The sequence below is a fragment of the Fonsecaea multimorphosa genome, assembly GCF_000836435.1.
Source record: "Fonsecaea multimorphosa CBS 102226 unplaced genomic scaffold supercont1.1, whole genome shotgun sequence".
NCBI classification, from domain to species: domain Eukaryota; kingdom Fungi; phylum Ascomycota; class Eurotiomycetes; order Chaetothyriales; family Herpotrichiellaceae; genus Fonsecaea; species Fonsecaea multimorphosa.
Window position 1 is genome coordinate 546,650 of NW_015971635.1, and position 25,819 is coordinate 572,468.

At 52.3% G+C, this 25,819-nt stretch overlaps 11 protein-coding genes across 11 annotated transcripts; 5 read left to right on the forward strand and 6 right to left on the reverse strand.

Annotated features, from left to right (window-relative positions):
• Positions 1-391: 391 nt before the first annotated feature.
• Positions 392-2,030, reverse strand: Z520_00210 (uncharacterized protein; the record flags this gene model as incomplete). The annotated part of the gene is made up of 3 exons (XM_016770731.1): positions 392-1,310; positions 1,370-1,404; positions 1,461-2,030. 3 exons carry the CDS (start codon positions 2,028-2,030, stop codon positions 392-394), a joined length of 1,524 nt encoding a protein of 507 aa, XP_016637641.1.
• Positions 2,031-2,902: 872 nt separating this feature from the next.
• Positions 2,903-4,737, reverse strand: Z520_00211 (uncharacterized protein; the record flags this gene model as incomplete). The annotated part of the gene is made up of 4 exons (XM_016770732.1): positions 2,903-3,059; positions 3,120-3,519; positions 3,572-3,668; positions 3,727-4,737. The coding sequence occupies 4 exons, from the start codon at positions 4,735-4,737 to the stop codon at positions 2,903-2,905; spliced, it is 1,665 nt and encodes a 554-aa protein (XP_016637642.1).
• Positions 4,738-6,815: 2,078 nt separating this feature from the next.
• Positions 6,816-8,917, forward strand: Z520_00212 (uncharacterized protein; the record flags this gene model as incomplete). The annotated part of the gene is made up of 6 exons (XM_016770733.1): positions 6,816-7,119; positions 7,202-7,367; positions 7,418-7,680; positions 7,742-7,931; positions 7,993-8,146; positions 8,201-8,917. The coding sequence occupies 6 exons, from the start codon at positions 6,816-6,818 to the stop codon at positions 8,915-8,917; spliced, it is 1,794 nt and encodes a 597-aa protein (XP_016637643.1).
• A 294-nt stretch (positions 8,918-9,211) lies between these two features.
• On the forward strand, positions 9,212-9,527 carry Z520_00213 (uncharacterized protein; the record flags this gene model as incomplete). The annotated part of the gene is made up of 2 exons (XM_016770734.1): positions 9,212-9,254; positions 9,325-9,527. 2 exons carry the CDS (start codon positions 9,212-9,214, stop codon positions 9,525-9,527), a joined length of 246 nt encoding a protein of 81 aa, XP_016637644.1.
• Positions 9,528-11,020: 1,493 nt separating this feature from the next.
• Z520_00214 (uncharacterized protein) lies at positions 11,021-13,311 on the forward strand (the record flags this gene model as incomplete). Its single annotated transcript, XM_016770735.1, has 2 exons — positions 11,021-12,077; positions 12,128-13,311. The coding sequence occupies 2 exons, from the start codon at positions 11,021-11,023 to the stop codon at positions 13,309-13,311; spliced, it is 2,241 nt and encodes a 746-aa protein (XP_016637645.1).
• A 1,774-nt stretch (positions 13,312-15,085) lies between these two features.
• Z520_00215 (uncharacterized protein) lies at positions 15,086-15,682 on the forward strand (the record flags this gene model as incomplete). Its single annotated transcript, XM_016770736.1, has 1 exon — positions 15,086-15,682. The coding sequence occupies one exon, from the start codon at positions 15,086-15,088 to the stop codon at positions 15,680-15,682; it is 597 nt and encodes a 198-aa protein (XP_016637646.1).
• Positions 15,683-15,696: 14 nt separating this feature from the next.
• Z520_00216 (uncharacterized protein) lies at positions 15,697-16,297 on the reverse strand (the record flags this gene model as incomplete). Its single annotated transcript, XM_016770737.1, has 2 exons — positions 15,697-15,933; positions 16,106-16,297. 2 exons carry the CDS (start codon positions 16,295-16,297, stop codon positions 15,697-15,699), a joined length of 429 nt encoding a protein of 142 aa, XP_016637647.1.
• A 394-nt stretch (positions 16,298-16,691) lies between these two features.
• Positions 16,692-17,440, forward strand: Z520_00217 (golgi apparatus membrane protein TVP23; the record flags this gene model as incomplete). The annotated part of the gene is made up of 3 exons (XM_016770738.1): positions 16,692-16,773; positions 16,866-17,198; positions 17,289-17,440. 3 exons carry the CDS (start codon positions 16,692-16,694, stop codon positions 17,438-17,440), a joined length of 567 nt encoding a protein of 188 aa, XP_016637648.1.
• A 951-nt stretch (positions 17,441-18,391) lies between these two features.
• Positions 18,392-20,110, reverse strand: Z520_00218 (D-xylulose kinase A; the record flags this gene model as incomplete). Its single annotated transcript, XM_016770739.1, has 1 exon — positions 18,392-20,110. The coding sequence occupies one exon, from the start codon at positions 20,108-20,110 to the stop codon at positions 18,392-18,394; it is 1,719 nt and encodes a 572-aa protein (XP_016637649.1).
• A 294-nt stretch (positions 20,111-20,404) lies between these two features.
• Positions 20,405-21,754, reverse strand: Z520_00219 (uncharacterized protein; the record flags this gene model as incomplete). The annotated part of the gene is made up of 2 exons (XM_016770740.1): positions 20,405-21,105; positions 21,163-21,754. The coding sequence occupies 2 exons, from the start codon at positions 21,752-21,754 to the stop codon at positions 20,405-20,407; spliced, it is 1,293 nt and encodes a 430-aa protein (XP_016637650.1).
• Positions 21,755-22,721: 967 nt separating this feature from the next.
• Positions 22,722-25,814, reverse strand: Z520_00220 (uncharacterized protein; the record flags this gene model as incomplete). The annotated part of the gene is made up of 1 exon (XM_016770741.1): positions 22,722-25,814. The coding sequence occupies one exon, from the start codon at positions 25,812-25,814 to the stop codon at positions 22,722-22,724; it is 3,093 nt and encodes a 1,030-aa protein (XP_016637651.1).
• Positions 25,815-25,819: the final 5 nt, after the last annotated feature.

A 25,819-nucleotide genomic window follows, 5' to 3' on the forward strand; every position in this document is an offset into this window, starting at 1 on the left:
GGTAGCTAGGTACCTGGTAGGTAGGTAGCTAGACATGGTTTGGAGTACGTACCTGTCTTGGTATACACACGGAATGACCAGTAGTATACTATTGGTAGGTACCTAGGTACGTAAGTATGTAATGAAACAAGTATAAACTTGGGAAAGAGGATTCAATTATCTAGGTATTTCTCAGAAGGACATCCCTCTGGTCCAGTCAAGGTATTATGGTATGGTATGGTTTGCTATGTTATGTACGTGGGTCCATCCAAGTCTCTTTGTTTTCTTTTCTGGTGCCCCCCCCCATCTGCCTCTAGGTAGATAATGTAGGTAAGTAGTGAGTAAAATCTAAGCACCTGGCATCCTTCTCTCCCCCAAATGACCCCTCCTCCTCCCTCTGATACCACCACCCTCACACAATCCTTACAGGCCTCTCGAAGCGAACAAGGCACATGGTGACACAGGCCAAAGCAGCGGCCACGGAAATGACGTCGTACGGCAAACCGAGCCAGGGACCCCCACCGCGGTCGAGACCGGCATTGAACAAGGCTGCGGTGACGGGGTATGCGAGCATGATACTAAGGGTCTCTACAATGGCGAGGACGGAGAAGACGCGGCCCTTGTCGTCGGCGTCGATCAGCGCGGCGGCCAGCGCGCGCAGCGTTGCGGGAAACCCTGTCGACAGCGTCTCGATCAGCAATCCAATAATCATGACGGCCGGGTTGGGCGCGAGGCCGATGACGGCATAAGCCACGACCAGCACGAACAGCGACGTCCGAGCCAGCACCACGTTTTTCTGGATGGTGCTGAATGCGAACCGCGCGTCGATCCGTGCAGAAATCCACGGTAGCAGCGTGAATAGCACCAGGCCCGCCGCGACGGCCTGCAAAGAGTAGACGAGTGTTGCGTCCGCGAGTGTCCACCCGTACCGGTCCGACACGTACCGCTGCAGCAGATCGCTCAGCGCGTAGCAGACCAGCCGGAACGGGTAGGTCAGTGCCACGAATATGAGGCGCCAGTCGCTCCAGATCTTGATCAGGCGGCCCAGGTTGAGTTGTCGCCATCTGCTGCGGATGATGCTGTCGCCTCGGGAATCTGCGCATGTCGTGGTGGTCTGATCCCCTTGCCCTTCGGCCTGGTCGTTCCGTGCAGCCACTTGCATGTGCAGGGTTTCTGGCACGGTGGCGACGAGCATCACCGTCATGCCTAGCAGAGCCAGTCCAAGGTAGATAGCGAGCCACGGATCGCGCCGCATGAGGGTCGCTGCGATCACGGGTCCGAGGACCTTTGCGAAGTGTCCAAATGCCGTGGAGCGGAAGAAGGTCTCTACTCTACCTCAAGATTTAGCTTGCAAGGTCCGGTCAACAGTCCTCAAAGCTCGACAACATACACTCGATCGCTCGGACTGATGTCCGTCAAGACACACTGTAAGGTTCGTCAGCAACGTATCACATGCAATGTAAGGTGCAACGAGGGCTTACCACAAACAGCAACTCCGTCACGATAATTCCACCATTCACAATGTTGAGACCCGCGCCTGCCCAAATTGCCCGAAGGGGTATCTTGCCGTCGAACCAGGTAACAAAGGTGACCCAAACTTGTCCTAGGCAAAGGATAGTGATGTTGAGGATCATCAGGTGTCGTCGACCGACGGCATCGGTGAGGATCCCCATTGGGATGGCCATCACTAGACCCGGCGCCGCGGCGAAGAATTCGTACCATCCCTTGAGTGTAGATATCTGCGTCTGCACGGGCCCTATCTTGCAATATGACTCAGGGATTTTGCCGGTGGGTGATGGTAATAAGTCGATGGGGTGTCGACGATACCATTCTGAGCAGTAGATGGTCTCGTAGATCTGCGTCTGGGCCGGTTGCAGGATTTGGAATCCCAGGTTACAGAAGAAGACGACCATGTAGATTTTCCAGAGGAGCGTAGAGTGGTCCTTTTGTTTGCCATCGTCGCCGTTGTCGGGTGAAGTAGCCAGCAATGGCGCGGATTCTGCAAGACCTTCCTCGCAGCTGTTCTCACATTGACCTTCGCCCGACGACATGGTGCTCAGCAAGGTACAGCAATACCACCTGCACCCGAATAAATGGAATGTCGTCCAGAGAGAAGCGGGCTCCGTCTAATAAGGAATAGATCGAGGGATGCCTGGTGAGCATGGAGAGTTCTCGGTGGGAAGAAATGCTGCAGCCTAGGTTGAGTGGAATCGCGGTTCAATCAATCAGTCAATCAACCTGCATGCTGATCGATGCAACGAGGAGGAGACGTTTGACGACATCGAGAACCAATACTCGCGCCCGCTCATCAAATAATCGAGTGCAGTCCGGCAGGGAAGCAGTCAATACAAGCAAGGATAGATAACGAGGACTGGGGTAGAGGCCTCAATGGGAAGGTAAGAAACACGCACCTGGGAAGATCCCTAGGCATTGGGCCGAGAACCGCGCATCTTTAGATTCTTGTAACAATGACGACAGGATCCCACCGTCCGTCAACTTTTCAGGCGGCCCTTTCCTCTGGCTGCTGCAACCGTTGGGATAGTGGGTGTTTTAGACACGTGCCATATGATATGTCTTGTCGAGATAGAAAGAGCACGAGGAGAAGCTTGGAAGGGATTTTGGTCATCCATTGCATGCAAGTGGTGCCAGCATCTTGGCCCCGATGGGCCCTGCTCCCTAATGTCCAGGGAGGGATAGAGTACGAGCCACTTATACCTCGTAGATGGCCAGCGCTGTGCAAGCCGAGCAAGTGGCTCCCCAGGTGCTTAATTGAACCCCTATTAGTTTATGATTGGTAACCAATTTCGCGTCTTCTGGTACGCTTGATTCTCGGATCAGCCTACTAGCCGGCCATTTAGGCCTCCCTATACCGCGGGGGGAGCCTTGTAAGAAAATCCACATCTGCATTTCAATCTCGTGAAATCTAGAACTTGCTCCATTTACTCTTTGCTCTGATGCGCTTGCCAAAAACAAAGAACACAAACGGCACGGGTATAAGCGCGACGGCAAAGAACCCAAAAATGCTCGTCCCCCAGGGAACTCCAACGTTATGGTACAGGGGAGTCACGACGAGTGGAAACCTGCCATCACGTCAGCACCCAATTCACAGTCCAGAAGCGATAAAAGGGGTCACAACTTACGCTGCAGCAAAGACTGATCGTAAAAATGTATTGGCTGCCACTGCACTGGCAGCGTACTTTTGGAATGTATCGACGAGGTAGTTCAAAGCCGCTTGAAATATGGTGAAGAACCCGAGACCAGTCATGTACAACCCGATGACCGGGGCAATCCATGGGAACTTCGGGTCGGACGTCCACCCAGTGACAAAGAGCCCTGACGAGAAAAGAAAAGATCCAAACATCATCGGCGGCAGACGCAATTCAGGCGCCACTTTGCCTCCGGCTTTGCGGTTATATACCAGTTGGTTGAAAACGTTGATGACGGCGCCGGTAATGGCTCCCAAGAGAATCGCCAGAAATGGAAGTTCAGAGGGGAGTAGTTTCCAGTGGCGGTGTTCGCCAAAGATGATGGGGATGGCACCTACGCCGTCGGTCAGTCTGAATTCCACAGGCTGAGAGATGAAGATGCTCACCAAGTTGCATGTACAAAATCCCATAGCAGAAGCTCGCATAGAGGGCCACCAGTGCGCAAATTGGAGTCATCAACAACTGGAACGGTCGAACCAAAAACTATAGTCGGTCAGCATCACTCTTTGATTCGGGGATCATTCAACCAAGCCATGCTCACCTTATGCGCCAGCTCTGTCACAGACACATCCCACTCCTCAAACTTGGCATGAAGAGCCCAGTTTCCGCTTTGATGTCGCAGGCGTCGCGCCTTGTACACCAGAAGTCGAGGAGGGTATGACTCGTCCAGGAAAATGACATCGAGGACCAAGACAAAGAGCTGGATAATTCCAGTGATATACTCGGTCCATCGCCATCTGAGGCCGGGCTGGACGACCAGGGCGGCGCCAACAATGGGTCCGAACACCGGGCCGATGACGACCGCCATTGCATACGACGCGATTGCGATGCCTCGCTGGGACGCCGGGAACAAGTCACTCAATACGCCTCCGGTGTTAGTGACAGGCGCGGAGGAGAAGAACCCGGTGAAGAATCTGGTGATCATGATGGTCTGTATGTCCTTGGCTGCACCAGTTCCGAAGGAGAAACAGGCAGCGACAAACATGGGCGGCAGGACAGCATTTTTTCTGCCATAGACCTCTGAGAGGGGTGCCCAAAGCAAGGGGCCGATCCCGAATCCTATCAAGAAAAGCGTCGTCCCTAGCGTCGAGACCTCGGTCCCAATGTGAAACTGCTCGGCGACCTGCTGTGTACCTGGACTGTAGCTACTGCTCGCCCAGGTGGCGGTCATGGTGGTGAACCCGTACAAGGCTGTGGTGAGGACTTTTTTCTTCATGTTCCAGTTGACGGGCCTGTACAGATCATCAGCGCCGTCGAAGTCGACCAGGTCTTCGACTGTCGTCTTCTGATGCTCTAGCGGATGGGTGAAAGCGCCTATGGGTGCCCGGGATCTGATCGACGACAAGATAGTCTCTCTTCGAGAGACTGTTCTGTTGAGACTGGCCGACCGGCCTGTCGCGATGGACGCAGCCGGGCGGTCGTCCTGCGACTTTTCCTCGAAGTCGTCGGGTTCCAGATCGCCATAATCCGAGTTTGTGGTTTGGCGGGAGAGGTCTGAGGTCAAGGTCTCTGTTGGCGACATGGCATGGTCGCGCACCTGTATATCAGCCATGGTTAGTGTGCGATATGTGTTTTATGTTTTATTTAGGCCATTATTTATTCATCGGCATGCTTTGGGCCTTGGGCGCTGGGAGTTGGGTGATTTTATGGCGATAGGCGGTAGATGGTCAATTCCGATATCGCCGACGTCATGAACGAGGCCGTCACCGGGTGTCACCAGCCGTGTTTGCCGATCATGACTGGAACAACTGGAGTGACAGGTTCAGGTTCAGGTCCCAGGTCCAGGTACTCGGCAGATCGTACTCCGCATGGCCTCGTGGTGGCTGGAGGTCGTTGGAGAGTGGCACCCAAGTGGCGGGTGTTAGTGGTGGGCTTCTTCTTCCTGACCAAGCACCTCGCATCTGTTTCCATATTATTACAGTATCTCGTGGTTGGCATGGAATCTCGCCGGAGATAAAACGCCCTTGAACCGGCCCTGCGCCATTTATTCAGCTACCCTATTTCATTTTTTCTATGGAGATCTTTTAATTAATTACCTTCCATTCTTTCTTCCCGTTCGCAGACACTGCAATCCTCTCGTCTCCGGTCAAATCAGTATCCCTCCGATCTTCGGCGCCGGAAATCTCGCATATCGTCAACGACGCGTACTACTCACTGGTAAATCTTGCGGTCGCGGTCGCGGGATCGCCTGAGACTTTGACTACCATAGGCCATTATTGACTACCTAGGTACACCCTGCCCAGTATTCCCCGCATCCTGTCCAACAGACAAGCACTTCAGCAGCACGCACTAACAACCAAACTTGGACCTCGGACGTGAATGTCTCCGCATCTTCGTACTCGTACCAGGTCATGAAACTTGTCCGACATGTCTAAGTCTCCGATGCAGGTGGCCTTTGCCTTCCTCCCTCCTCTACCGCAGCTTGCTGTTGTTGGAGAACAGAGCGGTACGTAAATTCAAAGAGACAGGACAGTCTCGAGAAGAGTATGCACCGTCTTCCAGCAGGCTCCGTCCATCGGCGCTCAGAGCCGTACCAAAATCATGGTGTGATTGATGGCTGGTTGCAATGTTGAGGACTGTCACGTTATTTCGCCCTTGACCTCCCACCCGTGAACTCCAACTCCAGTAGGGGCCTGATGGTATTGAGTTCTCTGTTGACCACGTAGACAAGGCCGTCGATGGATTAATAAAGAGTATTGACAAGCTCCATCTCCCCCAAACCTAATACTAGTGTATACTTGGCGGCCTGGCCAAGGGGTGTAATAAATTCCCCCCTTTTGGGTCCAGCCTCATCACCATCCCAAAACTAAAAAAGGAAAAACTCTTGCTTCTCACCTTCAGGCTTTCAGGCATCCCATCTCATCACCAAGTCGTGGCTGGGCCTTGCTTATGTATGAATAAGTCTCTTGGTTGAAGCGGCATCTTCCGTCCCCAAGCTTCGGTCTTTCGGCCCAAGCTGTGCAGCGAGCAGGCTAGCAGCTTTTGCAGCCTCGCCGCCTCGTTCCAAAACTTCCAAAGGCCGAGGGTGAGAATACGGGTTGGATGCCTTACTTGCAGAACCACTCTGGGACGTTCTCCCACTTATGATCCACTTTGTTCATATAGTTGCATTTTGGGCAACTTGCCCACTGCTAATAATGGCGATAATTCGAATGCTTAAGCCAACCCCAGATGGTGCTGCATGATTTGGGGTCCTCGCTCCAGGAACGCATACCTTTGCAGTCGTATTATGGATACCTCTCTGGACCCGTCGAGAGCCAGACCGAAAGTCTAGAATGGGATCTGCTATTACCGGCATAGCTAAGCAGTGCTGGCGTCTGAAAAGGATTCGTATTTGAACAATCGAGTGATGGATTGATTTGAAGAGTCAGACGTGCTGACGGTTTGACCGGCCAATTCCCATCCATACGCGAAAGAGGGTTCATGTCGTCCGCGAGACTCGACCGAGGACGGACTCCCTAGAGTTTCCCTTGAACCTCAAATAATGTCCAGGATCGAGACCGTGAGAAAAGGGATAAATAGGCGGAGATCAGCCAGCTGCAATGATATGTCTCGCTCTCAATCTCCAGAGCTAACATCGCCCCAAGTTCAACTGTGTCCCACTTACTGAGCCAACGTCTTGAGCACGGCATGGCTTCATCCAAAGAGATATTTTCTGTTGGGGGCATAGAAGTCGCACAAAAGAAGATCACGTCTATCGACGATCCTCATGCGAACTATAACGGCCTAAATCCATCGTCGACCACATTGCCCAAGGGCTACAAGAAGGATCCTTCTCGTCGTGGCTTTGAAGTCGCAACGATCTGGGATCGCGATGTTGAGGTGCCGATGAGAGATGGGATCATCCTTCGCGCCGATGTCTTTCGGCCTGCAGATGTCAACGAGAAGGTCCCCGCTTTGATTGCTTGGGGTCCGTACGGGAAGTCTGGAACAGGTAAGCGTCTATTTCATCATGTGGTTGTCCCTAGCGAGTGGTTTGGGAAACAGTCACTCACTTCTCTGGCGCTTTCATGCAGGCTTTCTAGGGTTAGATCTGGTTCCAGGCCGAGTTGGAATTCCAAAGAGCATGCTTTCCGGATTAGAGTCCTTCGAGGCGCCGGATCCTGCCGAGTGGACTGCACACGGCTACGCTATAGTCAATATCGATGCCAGGGGCAGCTTCAAATCTGAAGGAAATCACAGGTTCGCATTTCCTATTTTCTTCTGTTTTGTTTACGCACTGACAGCCTCAGGTGGAACGGAACTGCCGAGGGGAGGGATGGCCATGATGCCGTCGAGTTCATAGCAAGCTTGCCGTGGTGCAATGGCCATGTAGCTTTGATCGGTGTCTCTTGGCTGGCAATGGCTCAGTGGTACATCGCGGCAGAGAGACCTCCTCATCTGAGCTGCATTTTGCCACTGGAAGGCTTGAGCGACATGTATCGCGAATCCCTCTGTCGCGGAGGAGTTCCGTATCTGCCATTTTGGCACTTTTTGAGAGACCATGGCCTATATGGTGAGTATACCAGGGCGCTGTCAAAGGGAGAAGAGCACTGCTAAGCTCCTCGTGCCGCCAGGTGAAAACCTGCAGGAGGATCCAATTGCCATGCTGGCCAAGTATCCGCTCATGAATGCATACTGGGAGGACAAGCGGGCGAAAGTGGAACTGATCAACGTGCCTGCGTACATACTTACCAGCATGTCGACTGGGCTGCACACTGTTGGCTCAATCAGGGGATTTGAAGACATACCACACGATAAGAAATGGTCAGCTTTTCAGGTCCTTGGTGATCTGCAAGGACCAAGACTAATAAGTTGCTTGACTTAGGCTCCGCTTGCATCCAACCCACGAATGGCACGACTTGTACCAGCAGGAGACCACTGATGATTTGAAGAAGTTCCTAGACCTCTACACCAAAGGTATCAAGAATAACTGGGAGGAGACTCCAAAGGCTCGAATCTCGGTAATCCGCTATGATCAGGTCAGTGGAAGGGCCCGTGAGTGAAAGAAACATGGCTGAGATAACTTGTACTAGCCCCCGATCGTAAACATCCCTTTCTCGACCTGGCCGATCCCTCAGACTCAGTACAAGACACTATGGCTCTCAGGAGAACAGGCCTTGAAAGAAATGCCGGGGATTGCTGAATCGGGCAAAGTCTCGTATCAATCAGACCTCACAGCTCAGCAGATTGACAACGACCCTGAATTCGTCGAGTTCGTCTACTCTTTCACCGAAAGATCTACCCTCATCGGTCCGGCGAGGGCGGTGATATACATGTCATGTGCTGACCACGATGACATGGACGTCTTCGTGATCATTCGCAAAGCCGACCGACATGGAAAGGTCCTGCAAAACATCAACGTCCCCTTGAACGCGCTTGGTTTCGCGTCCGAGGAAGAGGTTGAAGATATAAACAGCCTGAAATATATTGGACCGTCTGGCATTTTGAGGGCAAGCCATCGTGCGATCGATCCGAAACTATCCAAGCCTCATTGGCCTGCCCATGATCACACGCAAGAGCGGAAGATCCCTCCAGGTCATATTGTGAAGCTGGAAATCGGAATATGGCCTGCAGCGATTCAATTTGAGGCCGGTGAAAAGCTGGTATTCAGGGTCGCAGGTCATCAGATGACACTGGCAGAATTCACTCCGCTGCGTGGGCAATTCCACACAGGAAACAAGGGGAAGCATATTTTGCACTTTGGCGGTCAATATGATAGTCACATAGTTGTGCCTTTCGTTCCGATATGAGGAATACCTATCCTAGGCGCAAATCGAACTGTGGTCCAGATCCTGAGGATGGAAGCAAAGATCCGGGGTGATGACTGTCTAGGCAGAAGCAGCCAACGAGGAGTTGATCTGGAGTCTGTCAGATGAGAGAAGCTGAGTAGGAGACCCGATCCTTTAATCCTCGTTCTTAACAAGCGAGAGTCTTGGCGCTCGCTTCTTCGACGTCATGGTGCCTGAAGAGCATTCCCCTCAACCCTATTGCTTCCACATCACATAGTATCAAGCCGTGGACTTCCACTGAACAACCCGAACAAAATGAACCTGGAACTCAGAAGACAAGTGATCAGCATATACAAAGGTGGGAGAACCATGAAAACCATACCAATACTTGACTACCAGGTAGGCTCCTAAGCTAACGTCACTCGCAGAGCTGCTGGAAATGGGCAAGCACTATCCGCTGGGCTATGACTATTTCCGACCCAGATTGCACAAGGCATTCATGTCCAAGGCTCATCTGACAGACGAGGAGCAGATACGGCAAGGTATTAAGCGAGCAGAATTTGTGAAGAAGGAGATCGAGGCGCTCTACTTCCTGAAAAAATACCGCTCCATGAAGCAACGATATTCCTGAATGACCTGCGTCAGTGCAAAGATGGACGTGTGGAGCAAGTCGGCACACGTACATGGCGATTGGCGTCGCAAGTTGCAAGAGGTCAAGCGTATGCTGCACCCGAAGTGGGTGTAGGTTAAAGGCTTCCGCGTCCGTGGCGGCTGCTGGCTCCAACCGGGGGCGTGTCGCATTTTGAAAATGCGACACGCCCCCGGTTGGAGCGCCTGCCGAGCCTAGAGGTCCGAGGGACCTTTCGTAAATCTGTCCGCTCTCAACGGGTAGCCTAAGGGTCATTTAGTGAGGCTGGTGGACGTCTGCAGGATCAGACAGCCGCTAGACGGGACGACTTTCCCAGAGCATGTGAGACTTGCTCAGCCAGAATCAGCTTCAGCCCGACAAATCCAGGCGACAGCTTCGCTGAAAGGTTGTCATTTTCGACAAAACTGCCACTACAAGCCGAAGAACTATCCGGGGCACATCCCGCACACCACCGAAGCCTGTAAACCCACGGCGGTGCCCCGATGTCTGGGGCGGTTCATAAAGTCACGACCCTCATAATCCAGCAAGGTCAGCTTGAATCCACAAGACGGATCCCACGTCGAGTATGTCAAGAGCAATGGCGCATTGTAGAAGACTGCGATCACTGCGACGAGCTGTATCAGTATATAGTTTGGGAGGCGGTGTCGATGAGAGGAGAGGATTGCCGCGGAGTTGAGGATACGGTCAGACACAGTCTTGGGTGTTGCACATAGGATCTTGTCTGGTAACAAAATGCGATGGAGGATGAACAGATGAAACAGTCATAATACCCGACACATAGTGTAAACAATACTGAACCCAACTAAGACAACAGACACAAAAGCTGTCAACTGTTCTTTGACTCCTGGGAATCATCGGGACAAACGCTGAAACAATGCCAAGACGTTTGTGAGCAGCGCAGGGGCCGCCTCACAGCGAGACACTGCAGTCGCCCAGTCAGGTGCAAGGAGCAGAGGCGACGGGCGAGTCGTCGTGCTCTAACAAGTCGTATCCCACCCACCCTGACTGCACTCTCCTTGCGCAATTCACACACCTTTCGACACTCGCTCATTCACCATCTTCATTGATATCTGTGCCGTATATCAGCTCAATATCCCATCAGTCACAACACACACAGTAACGACGCAGTGCCCGCGTGACAACAACACCCGCGGCATTTTCACCCGCAGCTGTACAATCTGTCCTCAAGCTTTGCCTTTGCTCAACCTTTATCCTTTCCCGAACCACCGCCTCCTCATCTTCACCATCGAACACTCCGGTGCCGTTTATCCTGGACGCTCCGAGCTGCACCAGCCTGCCTGTCGACGTCGAGTTCCTCGCCGGATCTCATGTTGAAGAAACGAAGACTCTGCTTGCCCTCCGCTCGACCTTCCATAACGTACCGAGTCGTCCCAGCCCCTCCGCCTCCTCCATCTCGTCGCGCTTCCGCTTCACAATCAGAAAAATACACCGGCCCTACCGCTTTGCCGTGTTAGATGGCAGATGGTGCATTCCGGTTCCATCAGCCTGGAGCCGGGCAGTATTACCCCACCCAACACACTTCGCATCGGAATCAGAATCGAGTCACCTCGCCTTCTGGCGCACGGAGACCTTTCACCAACGACACCCCGTCTCCATCGAGATCGCCCGTGGGTCATTCTGTCGGGCACAACTTCAATATGTACTCCCAGAATGGCTATCAGACACAGCACAGTCTCATGAATGGAGCACAAGGCCATCAGCGTTACGGAAATCTTCACCTGCCAAAATACCAGCCACCCCATCATGGCCATCACAGCGTCGCCCAACACCACGGTCAGCACCATCATGCCGGGCAATTAGGACATCAGCACAATCTTTCCGGCGGTTTTCAATCCGGAACCCCTCATTTACCCACCTACGCTCACGAGCATCTCTCCAACGGAAATGGTAATGGACTGCCGCACGACGATGCGGACGAGCCAGACAATGAATATTGGAGGGAACAAAAGCAGTTTTGGGAAGAAAGCAAAGATCTCAACGGCCCAAATCAGCGAGCGCGCACGGTGGCGCATCACTCCAAGGGTGTCAACTACGTCCCGTTAGGGGCCGCTGCGGAAGATCTTCAGACAGATAACAATCGGACAACCACATCAAATGGACAGTCCTCTAGCAGGCAAACCTGGGATGAGCTGGATCTGGGTGGCCAGGGTCTCTGTGCGCTTTCGCCTGTGCTATTCAATCCGTCCTACCATTTCTTGAAACGCCTCGACCTTGTATATAATCAACTAGAAGCCCTGCCCCCGGAGATTGGACAATTAAAGAACCTCGAGCATCTGGATGTCTCTTTTAATCAACTGACAGAATTGCCAGAAGAGATTGGCATGCTTACGAACCTCAAGCAGCTTCTCCTCTTCAATAACCACATTCAAACCCTGTGTTACGAACTCGGCTTTTTGTACAAATTGGAGGTGCTCGGTATCTATGGAAATCCACTGGAGCAAGGGCAACGCGACAAGATTACCGAGGGGGGTACGAGGAAACTGATTGAATATCTCCGTGAAAGCATGCCAGGTCTGTCTCGTGTATTTGCTTTTTGTGCTTTGCAGCTAATTTTTCTTTAGAACCTCCGCCTCCCCGAGAAAGAGAATGGCACCAAATCGAGGAAATCGAGGAGAATGACCCAACGCAGGACACAATCAAGGCACTGAATTACAACATTCTGTGCGACCGCTACGCAACGCAGCAGCAGTATGGCTACGTTCCTGAGCGCGTCCTTACTTGGGGCTTTCGCAAGACTCTGATCCTTGAGGAGATTCGGGAAATGAACGCCGACATCGTTTGCCTTCAGGAACTGGACCGGAACAGCTACGATGATTACTTCCGTGGTGAACTTTCCATATCGGGCTACAAAGGATACTATGCACAGAAAAGCCGTGCTGAAACGCTGGGTGACGCTGCTAGATTTGTCGACGGATGCGGTACCTTCTGGAAAGATAAGAAATATGTGGTGCTGGACACTCAACATCTTGTCCTCGGAAGAAAGGCAGTAGAGCGACCTGGCGCTAAAGCATCGGCAGACATGCTCAACCGGGTCTGGCAGAGAGATGACATTGCGACAGTTGTGTTCTTGGAGAATCGTGTCACCGGTTCTCGCGTGGTTGTCGTTAATGCTCACATCTACTGGGATCCTGCGTACAAAGACGTGAAACTGATCCAGGCGGCTGTCCTCATGGAGGAGTTGTCAAAGCTCACTGACAAGTACGCCAAGTTTCCGCCGGCGACGAACAAGCAGGCCTTCCGCTTCTCTGATTCAGAGGATGAGCCGCTACCGGACCCTGGGCCGTCATTGTCATATACGTCGGGTCCCCAGATCCCGATGATTATCTGCGGAGACTTCAACTCGGGAGCTGGATCCGCAGTCTACGATCTATTCACAAAGAAAGGTCTGAATGCCGATCACGCCGATCTTGATGGCCGCGATTATGGTGCCTTCTCCCGCGCGGGTATGTCGCACAACTTTACGCTCAAGTCTTCTTATGCCGCCATTGATGGGGAAATGCCATTCACGAATTACACGCCAAACTTTGTCGACGTCTTAGACTACATCTGGTACTCGAGCAACTCTCTGCGAGTGGTTGGGTTGCTTGGAGCCATCGACCCCGAATATCTGAAACGAGTGCCCGGATTTCCGAATTTTCACTTCCCGAGTGATCACATTGCAATTGTGGCCCAATTCAAGGTTGAGAAGCAGCGCAACGCGCAGAAAGCTGTGGAAGCCGACTTTGGACCCTCGTCGAAGAAGTAGAGGTTCTTTGAGACACGGTCCGGCGGATTTGAGAGGGTGCTTCGCTTGGGTGGAGGCATACGTCGGCTGGGAATGGAAGGGGTCTAGCCGTAATGTGAAGCAGCATTTTTCGGGAATACTGGTGAATTTGGTACGCGGGAGACGTCAAGGGGGGCGGTAGGTGCGAAGGTAAATGGCACACATGGGTCGACAAAGGGTACTGAGCTGGAGTTTTGTGTGTGAGATATGTGTGCGGGTTTTCGGTCTCTCTGCTTTTGCATGGCATCTATGCAAACTTTTGTCTCGAGTCATTGGACATGGATGGGAATCCAAATATTACGCGCGCTCTGACTTATCGCGCGACGGGGAATGACAATACAAGTTTGCGTTTTCGATCCTGCTGCTGGTGTGTGCGCATGCACCACTTCTGGATGTCTCCCGAGTCCAGACGTCCTAGATGATGAACGATGCTGTAGAATCAGGGCGCAGAAAGTACGAGGCGCGTTTAGCTGGCTCCTTTGCGCGGCTCTACTGCTCTACTGCTCTGCTGCTCTGCTGCCCTGCTGCCCTGTGATACATTCACCACTAGGTAGTCAGGCCTCCTTCTCCTTTAGGAAGGGTCTCCACTAATCGTGGGCGGCTAGTCCGCCTCTTCAACAACCTGGAATCCCATGACTGCTGGAGATGCCTAGGTAGGTACCTGTCACCCCCTGCAGTGATATCTGGAGCCCCCCCTACTTGTAGCAAGATACCGCAGTCTGACGCGTATCACCTCTGTCTTTTCACGACACTTCAAGAATCCTTTTCGACTACCATGCTCAAGGTATTCTGAGATAAAAAAAATAATCACTGAGTAGCGTAGTATCCTGAGATTATAGGGGCAGAAGATCAAATGTAGGGAAATCTGCACTCGAATATTCTGAGGAAACCTAGACAAAATCGCTCGACGTGGCAGACTGTGAGGATTTTGGTCTTTACGGTCGACTTTTTCCACAGGCTCGCTGTATAGATATCATGGATGATACGGTTGATTCGACACCCCGGATACCAGTATTTTACTGGCAAGGCGACCGTGAACGATTGTGATTGGCGCACAAGTTGGTACCATCCCGCCGCGTCAGAGGCGCATCTCCCCAAGGGTTCGACTTTACCTAGTAGTGAATGAAGATGCCAGCAGGTGAAGACTACCGCTTCTTTTCATAAGAATGGCGCACGCCGCTTCCTCCCTTGCCTCTTCGTCCACACAAGTTATTACTACCTAACAAATATAATATAGGGCATATTCTAGCTGGGACGGACTTATACGTGCTTCAAGGAGCACACAAGCGGTTTCTCACATCCGCATGCTCTCATTGCCAATACAAAGCTGGACATGCCTCCGGTGTCCACCACAAGTCTATGAGCCTCAACCAAGAGATACAAAAACATCAGCCGAGAGCATAGCAGATACAGCGCATACCTATCCAAGACATCAATGTGTCGTTGTGAGGAAACGCGAACTGCCCAAGTATGCTCCACGTGTGGACAGATCTTCGAGCCAAATGTTGAGCCTAGTCGCTGTCTCGCAGCTAGCCTTCGGGAACCGAGGCAGCTCTGCAATGGATTTCGTCTCAATGAGGTATACTTTCTCACCTCGGAGCCATGCATCAGATGCAAAGGCAGTGTCCGCGGGGAACGGACTGTGACATGGATCTCTCCTCAGCCACACCAGAACGTGCACGAACTGCACGTTCCTCCTGCCAACATCCATGTTCCCGACCCATTTCAACAGCCACAGGCACCTCAGAATCAGAGCATGAGCCGCCCGCAGCCACACCAACGTGCTGAAACCGCTGAATACCTCCAAGGTTCGCAGCAGGAGAGAACCATCCAGCCAGAAGAGACCGATCAAGCCCACTCCGGTCATGGAAGCGCCCAAAATGACAACCCACGACCTGGACAGCCTCGCTCGACTGGGCAAATCCATTTTGTCGAGGTCATGGATGAAGATTCTGTACTTTTGGATCGCCTAAATCTCGCGATGGCTATTCGATTAGCCTGGGGAGACTTCGAGCTTGACGGAGACTCCGAGTCTGATATTTCGGCGGTGATAGAGCTGCAGGCACGTTTATTTCAGGACGCCAATCGACGTCTGATCCAGCGCCTAGAGCAGGGAAGCGTTGTGATTGGAGATAGTCCTCACCCCAATACTGTCAATGTCAATGCCACCGTTGTCGCGCAAGTTGAACAAAATCCATCGGTGACCCGCGCGGCTCGTGGGCCATTTGGTATTGTGCGAGAGACATCCCCCGAGGACGTGGCTATTACGAACCTTCCATTCAGACCGCGAGATGAGAAGGTGATGAAGGATGTGTCTGGAAACCTGGTTCTCAAACGGCCAGGACGACCATGAGAAGGTTCGCAGCCTCATCTCCTCAGCCCAAACTCCTTTCTCTCCCTCTCTTCCTCGGCTCTTCTTCGCTGAGACTCTCGAAAGTCCTGAAGTTTTCGTTCTAGCGCGACCTTTTGACCCAAGAGCTGGGCGCGCTTCGTCTCCAACATCTCAAGAGATCCGAGGTACACCTTATTATCACCCAACGCGGCGATTGCGGGTTCAGCTGCTTCCACTCGTTCGCCTGTTTCTTCGTTTGGAGTTGGATTGGACTGTGTTGACGGAGTCAAGGATTTCTGCGCTTGCTGGAGGAGGAAGAGAGGGTTTGTCAGCTTTTGATTCATGCAGAGACAGGGTAAATGGTCTCAGGTATGGAGTTGAGGGACGTTTGATCAGGGATGAAGAGGCGGCATGTGAAGATGAGAGGCGATGCATCTGGCCTACCTTTCTTGCAGCCTCTTGTTGCCTGTCAGTCTTCAAGATGGCACCAATGAATGCCCCTGATGCGACTATGCCAGCGACCCCGATTGCATAGACCAAAGGTCGAATCTTTCGATTGCCCGGCAGATGGACAGCGGTGTTTTGAGGTGTTCTTGTTCGTGGACTCGCCGGACGGGGAGGAAGGGAAGGTGACATTATCGGTCTATTGTGCTTGGAGGAGCCATCCAGCCTTCCGTTGTTGGTCTTCACATTAATGGATGATGTGTTTGCTGAGGTTCAGCTCGTCGATGTCTGCATAGGAAGAAGGCTCAAGTTGGGTGGAAGCACCCAAGCCGGTAGATAATCCACCCATACAGTTAAAGCAGCAGGTTACAATAGGCGCCCAGTAGGTGCAACTCTGGTCTTCTCCGCCCGCCTTACATAGACGTGGCTCAGTGGATGCTTTTCATGTGTGCAACGCGTGCACTCCCTTCCAGACTTCCAGCCTCATTGTCTTCACACTTACGGGCTCAAGCTCCAAATCTGTCCCGCCTGAATATGCGACGCAGTTAGCACGAAAGATAAACTAGGACTTGACCTAATTGGCAATATGGCAGATGAGCCTGGTACCCTCAATTGGCGCCTCAGTGCCCATCCCATCACTCTCCTCACATACCTAGGCTTCCGAATAGGTAAGTCTATGTCCAGACACCGTCCTCATATATGCTGCCAAACCCAATCACCGCAATGGAAGAGAGAGGCTCTACTGACACTTCGAGCTCAGGAAGTCTCCTCATGTACCTCTTTGGGGTACTCTTCATCCGCAACTTCGTCCTCGTCTTCATCCTCACTCTCCTCCTATTGTCCATCGACTTCTACTACCTCAAGAACATCGCCGGCCGTCGACTCGTGGGCCTTCGCTGGTGGAATGAAGTCAACACTGCCACCGGTGACTCGCACTGGGTCTTTGAATCAGCAGCGGGCACGGGCAGGGTGGAGAATAAGACGGACAAGAGATTCTTTTGGCTGAGCATGTATATTGTGCCGGCATTGTGGGTTGGACTTGCGATTTTCGCGTTGGTGAGGTTGCAGGACTTGATCTGGCTGGTCACAGTTGGTACGTACCTCTTTTGCGAGGCTCGCAACCTTTCCGGAGCGAGGGAGTGGCCTTACAATATGCTCGTGAATACTAACCTTCGGAACACAGTAATTGCGCTGATCCTCACAATCACCAACACTGTCGCCTTCTCGCGCTGCGACAAGTTCAGCCAAGCGTCGAATTTCGCGGGATCCGCCCTCTCGGGTTCTGGACTCGCCAGGAATCTGGCGAGTAACGTGATGGGACGGTTTTTCAAGTGAACAGGACAAAAAGGGCTCATGTACGATATGGCAAGACGGCGTTAAGGGGGTGCTGGGCTACCATTCAGGGGAACAAGCAAACCCAAGCTGGCTACGGCCCTGTAAACTGGCGGATCGAGAAGCACTGCAAATGAGAAGGACTCCCGCAACCCACCTGCCTCAAAGCAATTTCGAAGCAGAAATGGTCTATACAGCAAGAATACTGTATCGCAGGATCATTCATGAATCATGCGCGAACAAGCACTCGGAGGCCTGCTTGTCTAAGCGGACGACGACGACTTAGCCCTGACCTTGGCTCCCAAGCTCTATCCGAAGCCCTAAACGCTGTATACTTGACCTATCTACCACCAAAACAAAAGGGCAACACTTCTTGCCACCCGAATTGAAGAAAGGACATATCGACCAAGTACCATCACTTTCTTTGGGACTGTCGACGCATGAACCGCCTGCAATAAAACCCCCCGTCCGATCCGATTCTACCACTTGTCCAATATTCTCCTTCCCCCCCCCCCCCCCCCCCCCCCTTTTTTTTTTCTCTCTTGTGCCGGGTTGCACGTTGGACATGTAGAAGCACAAAAACGACGTGTTCAAGTCGGCACAGCTGGAACTTGTTCGCGGGAGTTCGGGAGGGATGCTGAATCGCTGCTTGACTCCCCTTCCCTGGTCCAGGCCTAAGACCGGAGCTTGTATACTCGTAGCCTTGCTCTCTCGTCTCGATCGGCCCAGATCTGCAGGTGGTGGTTGCTACTAGAATCAAATCTATCTGTTAACGCGTGGAGAAAATGCCCAAGAAAAGCGCAATTGACTCGAAATACCGCGGACCGACGAATTGCGGTTATAGGTAGTCATTCAATTTGGATTCGGTTCGATTCTGATACTTTTAGCCCGTCAGAGTCTGGTACAGGCCTGGTAAGGTAGACTGTGTGTGCCACCCCCCAAAAACAACACTTTTCACTTCCTCTCATGCTCTCTCAACAACCTGGTCTCCATCTCCTCAAACCCCTTGAGCGCGTTACCATACCTCCCCCACACCTTCTCATCATACCCGTCCGCAATCTTCTCGACAAACTCGTCCTCCCGCCATCTCTTCCCAATCAACTCCTCAAACGTCTCCCCTTGTTGTCGTTCGACCGCCCACACGGCCTTGTACGCAGCGCCCAGAGCACAGGCATTCTCACCAACGTCGAGCTTGAACACGCCCTCGGACCCACCCAGGACTTCACCTGCCACACGGGCGATGGCCTTGTTGCGTGAGCCGCCGCCCACTAGGTAAATCCGGCGTGGCTGGGGTGGCATGTCCTGTGCAGGGCTTGACACCAGTTCCCTTGAGCGGAGACGGAGGGAGAGGAATTGGCTCTCCACAATGACCCGAGCGTCTTGTTCTGGGGGCTGTGGGACGGATTTCTCGGGGTTGAGCTCGTCAGTTTGAGGGTTGTAGGAGAAATGCCACTCTCCAACCGGGAGGTTAGGGATAATTTCAGGACGAGGGAAGTAAAGACCTAAATGTGCTGGGTCTTTCTCGTCGGATTGTGCAAGGGGCGGCGTGTCAAGCAAGTACTTGTCAAACTCTGTCCACGAATTTTTCTCCTTAACCCCTAGCTTCTCGTTGATGGCGTCGCGGACCTTCTCCCTTGCTAGCCCGCCATTCTTATAGCACAACATAAACATATATAATCCCGGTGTCGTCGGGTGGTTGAAGAAATGGGTGCTCGGATCCGGCTTATACTCGGTAGTGGACATCAAGAAGGTGGTGCTCGTGCCCAAGCTGACCATAGCGTCGTTGTTGCGCAGCGGCAATGCGAGAATCGTGGAAGGGTTATCCCCAGTCGAGGCGATGATAGTGCATTCATTCGAAAAGCCATGACGCTTGATAAAGTAGGGAGAAATGGTGCCCAGATGGATGCCGCCGTCTTCAGGCACATAGCCCAGTTTCTTCTTCAACGCGTCTACCCCAGAGGGTCCTGCAGCGAGCTCCAACAATTTCTCATTCCAATTGCCGGCTTTGATATCCCAGAGATTCATGCCGCAGACATCCGAGATGTCAAACGGCGCATACTTTCCGAGGAAGACGGTAGCAATCCAAGACGAGACAAGGGTGATTCGGTATGTCTTGATGTATTTATCTGGGTATTTACGTTGGAATCGCAGGATTTGCGGGCCAGTGAAGCGATGGTGTGCTTTGCTGCCTGTTACATTTGCTAGTTGCGATTCATTGCCCAGGATGGCGTCAAACTCGTCACATTCCTTCTGGGTGCTTGCATCCTGCCAGTTGGGACTGAACGGATGTGCGAACGCACCATCGAGCTGCGACTCTAGTGTTTTTGAAGGGTCGAGCTGAGAAAGCAGTTGCTCCGCATCTGCGTTCCAGAAGACACTCCCGTGCTGCATGCCTGACCCGCAAATCCCCTTGACACGACCAAAATCGAGGCCGTCGTCCTTCAGACGACCCAAAAGCGTATCGATGGCTTGTAGCCACATTGCCACTGGTGCAAAAACCTCATGTTCGGCTTCATTCACAAGAACACCCTTGTTCACGTTGAAACCCTTGGAATCGGCGTCAAAGTCGAACTTGGCTTCATGGATCTTTTTCAGGCTTGAGTCGACTACCAACCCTTTCAATTGTTGGGTGGATAGATCGAAGCCGAGATATAGAGGCCCGGTGGAGGTCATGGTTTGGATCTGAGCAGAAAGTTGACTCGGATGCTGAACAGATGATCAGACACGACGTTTTGTCTACCGACAGTCAAACATAACAAATACTCACACCTTCAAGAACAAAGGAGATTCCCGAATGATGAAAGCAGAGGTGGAGTAAATGCGCGTCGGCGATGAGGGGAGAAACATTTGATGGACCTCTTGGCGCAAATGATATCAGCCTGATATCACCCGGACGTAATAATATTCCGCAACCCGCTGAAATCGGTTTCCATGGTGGAACCACACGAGGCTCCCATAATGAATGGCTCATGAATCCTTTTTCTTTTTGCTCGAGGTTGTCGCATGGCCATTTGTGTGTTCGTGAGAATGGTCATGTCCTCGCCCTTCTTCATGATGGTGGTGGTCATGTTCATCGCGTTCATCTTCCGGCTCCGGACTGCTTCTTGGACTCACGTCCGTGGCAATGAAGTCGCCGGCGAGGGTGGCATGCGTGTCTCCCACCTGGACAAATTTGACTCGAACTCGTCTGACCCCGCGGACTTTGGAGCCACATCTCTCCCGCACCGCTTCTTCGATATTCTCCATCTGCTCGAGGGTAAAGTCCTTGGGCACCCCGAGTTCAATATCTATAAGATAGTTCTGACCAGATTTGACCCCTTGGATGTCTCTGATCTCTGTCTCGGTCCCAAACTCAACAGGCTCAATGCCTTTTGTAGCATCGCCCTTTAGAGCTCTAGACGCGGCTCTGCGGACTAGGCTCTTGATCTCATCGTCCACAGTGACATCTGCGAGTTCGAGGAGAGCCGTCTTTGTGTTGTTCCAACCTGCTCTTATTACCATGGCGGAAATGACCAGTCCACCCACGGGATCAAGCCACGAGGCGTCCGAGAATATGTGTGCGCCGCCAATAGTGGCAAGGGCCACAATACTGGTCAGGGAATCGATGCGGTGATGGACTGCATTGGAGGCCAAAACAGAGGATTTGCGTTCTCGGGCAATCTTCATAGCTGTAGGCTAGCTTAGCGGGTGTGTGTAAGAGGGTCGACGTCCATGCCGAGACTTACTGGCTCGATATAACCATTCCTTCACCACAATAGAGCCTGCCGCAAGCCAAGCAGCGTTAAGGTCTGGTAACACAGGTCCATGGGTATGGCTATGTCCTAGAAAGGAGAACAGCCCTCCACCGCCATGTTCAGCATGCTCATGGGCATGCGCCACAGCTGCAGGATCAAGCATGAACTGTGTGTAAAGGGCATCCAACCCATTCAAGCCGATACCAACACCTCCAAAGAGCAACAGCCCACTCACCCCCAAAGCACCCAAGCTCTCAATTTTGCCATATCCACTGGGAAATCGATTTGTCGCAGGTTTCAGCGACCAAGAGATGGTGGCCAGGGTCATGAAGTCGGACACCAGGTCGGTGAGGGCATGGAAGCCGTCTGCAATCAGTGCCTGCGAGTGGAAGACCACACCCCCTATTCCTTTCCCAATGGCCATGCCCAGGTTGACGAACAGCCCGATCCTTGTGATCCTGACCCCGGCATCGTTCTTGTTCTGAGAGGTCAGGTAGGAGGTGTCGTGTGCGTGTGCGTGGCCGTGGCCATGGGAGTGTCCCGCATGACTTCTCGTCTGTTGCTGGGTATTTGAGCGCGTCATTGACACTCGTACAGGAGGGACGTTCGAGAGGCGGTTGAGGGCAGGGAAGGACGTTCTCGGAGAATGCCAGGTAGCATGCAATCTATTGTTGTTATTATAGGACGAGTAACCTGAGGCTCTGCATCCTCGACCCCGAAACAGTGTTTGACTGGAGTTGGTAATGCTGAGGCTAGCTCGTTGACAGGAGGACATGTGTCGCGTTTCAGCGCGGAACAAGTGCGTCAGCGGCATTTGGGGGGAAGGGAGAAGCTGGGGGCGTTTGCTGGGAGATCGCCCAGCTCGCATGCGCAAAGGGGGAAGTGGGAAAAAAGACTGTCAATTGACTCTTCTGGAACTCTTCAACCCATGCTGCTGTGACTGCGAGTTCTGGCTTACAAAGTCTGCAAACAGAAAAATTACAATTTCGACACAAAACTGTGTATGGCCGCGGAGCACGCAATTGGACGCGTCGCAGAGGCCCACAGCAAGACAGAATGGATTTCAAAAGGATGTTCTACGTACGTCAGGAAGCTCTGAAGTTAAATGCACCTTTCCAAGTCAATTATGATTCTATCGTTGCCGGCCCCGGAACTCGACGGTCATCCCTCCCGCTACTCCCCGACATCGCTACTTGATCCTAGCGAGTTGGGCTCAATCTACGCTCTGTAGGCATATTCTCAAGTCTATAACCACAACTACAAGCTGCGTTCTGTCGTCTGCTGTTCGTTCGCTCGGCTCAATCAACGGCACACAGACTCCATCGAAAAGATCCATTGTCAAAGGCGCCGCCGAGCCTACCTAGATACCTGGGTACTATTGATCCGGCAAGGCTGCATCTCCTGAGATTTGTGATTCCCTGTGAAGAACAAGCTTTTGACGGGTGTACCTTCTTGCATGGGACCCTTTTGAGAATGCTAGTATTCTGATACAACAATCGTGAAGGCGAAGGTCAATGCTTCAACTCCTTTGTGACCGTCCTGGTCTCTCATCAACCCTCCAGCTTCAACCTCTCCAAGTCCTTGATCGCCTCCTCTAATCTCTTCACCTCGCTCTCGGCATCCTGCAGCTTCTCTGCCTCCTTCTTCTTCGTATCCTTACTCGCCTTCTCCCACCCGGCTCCGCTCATGATCTTCTTGCTCTTCTCCGCCCGGGATTTGGCATCCTCAATGCTCTTCTGACGTCTCTTCAACTCCTCAGCCACATCAATGCGTCCAGCAATCTGGAGATACACGGCAGCATCCGCGTTGATGCTCTGCAGAGCACACCCAGCGGGCGGAAAGGGATTCGTAGATGGTGGTATGACTTCAATCTTGCCAAGGTATTTGCCGCCCAGAGATTTGATGGACTTCTGTTCCTCCCACGCCGTCTTGAAAGCCGAGTCCGAGTAGGTTTGAATGATAATGTCTCCAGGCTCCTTGAAAGCGTACTGCGAAAGCAAGCTTCGAATACCCGACGCAATGTCCATGATGAACTCGTACTTTTGAGCTTCCTGAGGGGCGTCGAGTTTCTCGTTGAACTCGGGATATTTCGCGATCATGATGCTTTCAGTGGTGTCACCTTGCCGACGCGGAAGCTTCTGCCACAAATGCTCGGTCAAGAAAGGCATGATAGGATGCATCAGCAGCAAACCGCCCTCAAGGGCTGTGTATAAGGTCTGCTGAGCAGACTTTCTCTCATCTTCAGGGGCCTCTGGAGTGAGAATGTATTTTGAGTTCTCGATGAATGTGTCGCACAGCTGGGTGAACCAGTATTGGTACAGGGTACCCGCAGCCACAGAGAATTCCCGCCCATCGATGGCATTATTGACCTCCTGAGCGGCGATGTTTAGTCGGTGTAGAATCCATTTCTCTGCCAGTGATTTTGGTTGGTTGTCCGTTGTTTTCGCATCGGGGACGAAGTCTCCTCCAAGTCTTCCCAGCGCAAAATTAGTCGCTTGGTAGATCTTGTTGCAGAACCGTCGCTTTGCTTCAATCTCCCGGATGTCAAAGGCCACATCGCCGCCACCAGTGGTATAGTTCACCAGTGTAAACCGTAGGGCGTCGGCACCGCATTCCTCAATCCCTTTAGGAAATGCCGTCTTCTGGTAATTTTTGGCACGCTCGATCTCTGCTGGATCAAGGTTGCCGGCGTACAGTGTCTTGTGGAGATCATCTAACGTGATACCCCGAATGATGTCCAGCGGGTCAATCACGTTTCCCAATGACTTGGACATCTTCCGTCCCTCCGCGTCTCGAATCAAGGAATGACAATATACCTCTGTGAAAGGCACATCGCCGGTCAATTTCAGACCAAACATGACCATTCTGGCCACCCAAAAGAATAGAATATCCCATCCGGTCTCCAGCATGCTGGTCGGATACAATTCTCGCATATCTGACGTCTCTTTTGGCCACCCAAGCGTTGTAAATGGCCACAGACCGGAGGAGAACCAAGTATCGAGCACATCCTCATCCCATCTCAGCGTGAACGTCTTTCCAGGAAATTTCTCTTCTGCTTTAGCTCGAGCCTCTTCCTCGTCCAAGGCTGCCACCCAGTACTTGCTGTCGGCTTCGTCACTTGTCTTGTCCTCGAGCTCGACAAAGTAGGCTGGTGCTCTGTGACCCCACCAGAGTTGTCGAGAAATACACCAATCCTGGATATTCTGCATCCAGAAATGGAACCGCTTCGACTCCGACTCGGGTTTGATAAGAATCCGGCCGTCTAGGACAGCTTCATCTGCCGCTTTAGCCATATCAGCCATCTTCATCCACCATTGTGGTTTTAGGACTGGCTCGATCACGTCTTTGCTCCTCTGGCACATCGGAATCGTCATTGCGTTATCCTCTTGTTTTGTATACAGGCCGAGCGCTTTCAAGTCGTTGATAACAGCATAACGCACGTCAAACCTTTTTTGTCCCGCATAGGGCCCTGCGTTCGCATTTAACGTGCCGTCATCATTGAGGATATTGATGAATTCCAAGTTGTGCTTCTTGCCCTTGGTGAAATCGTTGGGGTCGTGTGCAGGAGTGATTTTCACTGCACCAGTACCAAAGTCCATCTCCACTTCCTCGTCCGCAATGATTATGATCTTGCGATCTGGAATGAAGGGATGGATGGCCAGTTTGCCCACAAGATGCTTATACCTCTTGTCATCGGGATGCACGGCAATGGCTGTATCGCCAAGCATGGTTTCCGGACGAGTCGTGGCGATCTCGATGAACTCGTAGCCCTTGAAGCGATCTGATGAGGTCGAAGCTTTGTCTGACCCGTCTCCTTTGCTGATAGGATATTTGAAGTAAGTGAGAACACCGAATTCGATCATCTTGTCATACCCCGGCACTTTCAACTTCGTTCGCCCTTTGAGCTCCTTGTTGTCCACTTCAAGGTTTGACAAAGAGGTGCACAGAGCAGAGCACCAATTCACCAACCTGTCCGCTCTGTAAATGATACCTTCATCGAATAGGTCGACAAAAGTTTTACGCACTGCAAAGGAGCGATCGTCGTCCATGGTGAAAGCCTCACGTGTCCAATCCATGGACCCTCCCAGACGTTTGAGCTGGTTTGTGATGTTGGCGTGGTATTTCTCCTTCCAGCTCCAAATCCTCTCGAGTAAGACCTCTCTGCCTAGATCATGCCGGGTCTTTCCCTCGGTCTTGTAAACCATTTTTTCCACCACGCTTTGCGTGGCTATACCGGCGTGATCACAGCCGGGAACCCAGGCCGTAGTCTTTCCCTTCATTCTTGCGTGTCGAATCATTGTGTCTTGCAACGCGTTCGTAAGGGCGTGGCCCATGTGCAGTGACCCCGTCACATTGGGTGGAGGTATTGGAATGACGAATTTGCCCTCTGGTTTGATCTTCCCGTCCTTCGTAAATTGTGGCTTGAAGTAGCCTCTGTTCTCCCACCACTCATAGCGGCCCGATTCGATCTTTTGCGGCTCGTAGGCATCAACGGCGGCGGGCTTTTTGACCTTTTCTTTCTTTGCGGTCTTGGTGGCGGCCTCGGCTGCAGGAGCGGGCGCAGTCTGTTTCTTTGACTGCTTTTCTTGGAACTTGGCGAGCTTTTCGGCCTTCTTACGTTCTTTCTCAACTGCGGAAGGCATGATGG